The 4,015-nt window shown below is 42.1% G+C and overlaps 1 protein-coding gene across 1 annotated transcript; it reads left to right on the forward strand.

The window, feature by feature from the left end:
- The first annotated feature begins 1,248 nt into the window (after positions 1-1,248).
- BUD2 (Adenosylmethionine decarboxylase family protein) lies at positions 1,249-2,770 on the forward strand. Its single transcript, XM_086233420.1, has one exon. The coding sequence runs from the start codon at positions 1,346-1,348 to the stop codon at positions 2,399-2,401; it is 1,056 nt and encodes a 351-aa protein (XP_086089546.1). The 5' UTR covers positions 1,249-1,345; the 3' UTR covers positions 2,402-2,770.
- Positions 2,771-4,015: the final 1,245 nt, after the last annotated feature.

Consider the following 4,015-nt stretch of genomic DNA (forward strand, 5'->3'; position numbering starts at 1 on the left):
TATGACTTATACATAATGGCTTTTAATTGTGAATGCTGGATTTTGACTTATATGTTCCAAAGGGTTTGAATGAGGATGACCCATGTTATGAGACTTGATGATAAGTAATTTTAACCAAAGTTCCCAAATATGGCAGAAAAACATATTAATTATCTTCATCAAAATTTGCCATGATAAGGTCCTTGGTCCTTCTGGCTAATCACAGTTCTCAACCTGCTTGTGAATAGAAGAGCAAGTATCAGACCAATTCATTTGCCCAATATTCTTGATTACAATCACTACAAATTACTAGGCCAACTGATGATGTTGTTTCTTGGTCCTACATGCACCAACTGATGAATTCATAAATTAATGTTAAGGAATAAGGACCTCCCCTGTTTTTTTAGTCCTTTCTTAAATAAAAGGCAGGGGATAGAAACTATACATTTTGAGGGTTAATTTGTAGCTTTAGTGACAAATAGTATTTAACCGACACCAAATTAGAGTTCGACCTTCGCTCCCCCTCGTTTTTCCTCACCCTAGACTAGGCCTTATTTGGAAACAAATGCAAATTAAAATGGCTAATTAAGGAAATGCCGGCAGGAGAGAACTTTGGTACCCATCTCAGCATTTAACATATCAAAATGTAGAAAAGAATGAATTAATTGGATAAAATATGTTTGTCAATCTTAATCAAAATTATGGCATATGACAATGCAGTGTTGGGTTTGGTAGCAGTAGCACTAAAAGAAGAAGAACAGTGACTGCCTGCTGCTGACTGGAACAAAGTGGAGCTAGAAGTGCAGGGTTCAGATACAATAAAGTTGACAAAAAAACAAACATTAAATTATCCTTAAAAATATATACATAATATATATTTAAACATTAATAGGCGTGGGCATAAAATCCGTTGGCTGTAGCTATCTATGACTATCTTTCCTCTGAGTCTCTCTGTGACTGCTGAAAGATTTTGCACACAAAAATAAAAATTGCAAGTAAGCAAGCATATATCAATATCATCACATCTTATTCACTTCATAATGCCTGCAATCATGATTCTTGGTTGCCTCACCCGCATGCCCCGAACCCCAACCCTCACTTCCACATCGATCCCCCACTCTCTCTTTCTCACTCACACTCTCACTCTCACTCCCCACCCCCCAATCCCACCTACCTATAAATCCCATCCCACACCCCACCTCTCTCTCTCACCTCCACTCCCTCACATCACCCTCTCTCTCTCTCTCTCTCTCTCTCTCTCTCTAAACTTTCATTTTGGGTATTTGGGTTCTTCAGCATTTGGCCATTTGGGTTAGCTTGGTTGGGTACTTGTTTGTTTCTTGTTTCATTGTGCCCAATTTTCCCAATGGCCGTGTCTGGTTTTGAAGGCTTTGAGAAGCGTTTGGAGCTTCACTTCTTTGGGGACGACCCTAACAATAAGGGCACTCTTGGTCTTGGTCTTAGGCTCCTTGACTTTGAGTCCCTAGAGCAAGTCCTACATGCTGTTCAGTGCACCGTGGTCTCGGCCGTAGCAAATCAATACTTCGATGCCTACGTGTTATCCGAGTCCAGCCTCTTCGTGTACCCCACAAAAATCATCATCAAGACATGTGGGACCACCCAGCTCCTCAAATCCATCCCTCCACTCCTCCGCCTCGCGGCCCAGCGATTGAACCTCACGCTCTGCTCCTGCAGGTACACCCGAGGCACCTTCATATTCCCCAGGGCGCAGCCCTTTCCCCACAACAGCTTCCAAAACGAGGTCGTTTTCTTGGAGAACTGTCTCCCAACCAACCTCTGCTTCCGTAAGGCCTCCGTCATGCCCTCTAAAACCCCCTCACATGCATGGCACGTGTTCTCCGCCTCCGCCACAAACCACGTCGTCACGTGCTTCCCCGAATATGACGACGTCTACACAATCGAGATCTGCATGACGGAGCTCGACCGCGACCTCGCCAGAAACTTCTTTCGCCGCCCCGGCGACGGTAAGAACGGCGACACCGCCGGAAAAGAGATGACGGAGATCACCGGCATCGCCGACATCAATCCCGGAGCTCTCATCTGCGACTTCGCGTTCGATCCGTGCGGTTACTCCATGAATGGGATCGTCGACGGCGACCGCCACTCCACGATCCACGTGACTCCCGAGGACGGGTACAGCTACGCGAGCTTCGAGTGCGTCGGGTCGATCTACGACGACGGCGACGACGTCGTTCGGGTGTTGCAGAAGGTGGTCGGGATTTTCCGGCCGGCGAAGATGTCGGTGGCGACGACGTGCTCGAGCCACGAGGTGTGGACGCGTGTGGTGGGGGCTCTGGAGCCGCTCGGATTGAAGTGCCGGAGTTGCGCCGTGGACGAGTTCCCGGCAGCCGGCACCGTCGTGTTCCAAACGTTCACGGTGGCTCGCCGGAATAATAAGTAGGGAAGAAGTAGTGCATGCTGCTGCTTAGAAGATTAGGTGAAAATTTTAGGGCAGGTGACGGTGGGTGATTGATAGATGGGTGGAGCGGTGAAGTGAGGTGGCGAGAATGACGTTGATTATGAATTGGTGATCGATGATGATCAACGTGGAGTTTTTTTTTTTGGCCAAATGATCAATGTGGAGTTCACTTGTGTAGAAAGATAAAAGTGGAGATGACGTGGAATTAAGCATGGATGAGGAATTGAGCATGATGATGATGATGATAATGCACCCCACTTTAGGCTTGGCTTGTCACGCCTAAGATTTTTGAGGTGCATGTTTTGTGTAGTAGTGGGTGGTCATTAAAAGTGCTAGCTCCATCTACGTGAAGTGAACTCTCTCTCTCTCTCTCTCCTCTCTCTCTCTCTCTCTCTCTCTCTCTCTCTCTCTCTATTCTATTCATTTTCTTCTTTTCTATATCATCTCTTCATTCCCTCACTTGTCTCTTATGCATTGCATGCTTAATTAGATTAATTATTAATCAACAAATTAAATCACACATCTCATCATAATGTTTTCTTCCCCATCTCCTCTTTTTTATTTTCTAATTTTATTCATTCCCTATTATATATATGATGGGCATAACTCATAAGTGAGAAATAAAATTAAGTACAACAAGAAAAATTGCCTATAGAATAGAAAATTAAGTAATGTTTTCTAATTTCCTGTTTAATATAAATTAATGAACTAATCTTACAATAACGTACGTGGTTATTTTGATCATTCTAGAAAATATTGGTGGACAATATTTGCATGCATGGTTTGCAATATTTGCATGCATGGGGTTTCATAATCTTTTTCATGAACAATTTAATTCTCCTTCCATGATAATGTGCAATGGGAGTTGAAGTCACTATGATGTCATCGACCAGTTCCTTGTCGAAAATAACCTTTCCTTTCCTTTTTGCCTTCACGTTTTATAAAACATATAATTTGCACGTGATAATTATTAACTTGAAAGTGGCCTGTGGTCTGTTACCAAAAAATAAAAAAAAGAAGTGGCTGTGGTCATACACACTAATAAATTGGCTGCAGTTAAAAAGAGTGTGGAAGCTACATTACACATATAAATAATGAAGGATCCATATGACACGCAGCAAATATATTTTAATTCTTAAATTTTGATATATATATGTTGATTTTTTAATACTAAATTGTTCAAATTTGTGTCTCCTGCAACCTGCATTATTGGTGTCTTCTGCTTCTGTTCTGTCTTAAATTCTTTTGTTTTTTTTGGCCATGGTTCTGTCTTAAATTCTTAATAATGGGTTTATACATATTCTGATATTCCTGTACTGAATTAATTGTTGATTAAAAATTAGTAATATAGTTGACAGGCCCATTTAATGAAGACATGCTTTAAGCCCATTAGCCCAATTCTTGCTCAACTCTTGGCTCTTCAGTGTTGAATAGGCTTGACTTTATTAATTGGTAACGTTTAGGGCCCGTTTGTTTTACCTTCTTAATAGGGATTGGCTTAGTTAAGACCTTAAGCTCATGTTTGGTGAGCTTGGGATTAAAAAAAAATGGGGCTTAGTGAATCCCCTCTAACTTAAATGAACCTTCTTAGATGGG

The sequence above is a fragment of the Dryas octopetala genome, chromosome 2 (assembly GCF_963921425.1).
Source record: "Dryas octopetala chromosome 2, drDryOcto1.1, whole genome shotgun sequence".
Classification (NCBI taxonomy): Eukaryota; Viridiplantae; Streptophyta; class Magnoliopsida; order Rosales; family Rosaceae; genus Dryas; species Dryas octopetala.

What these genes read in the sequence shown, in the direction of transcription:
- BUD2 (XM_086233420.1), top strand. Translation starts at nt 1,346, where the DNA reads ATGGCCGTGTCTGGTTTTGAAGGCTTTGAGAAGCGTTTGGAGCTTCAC.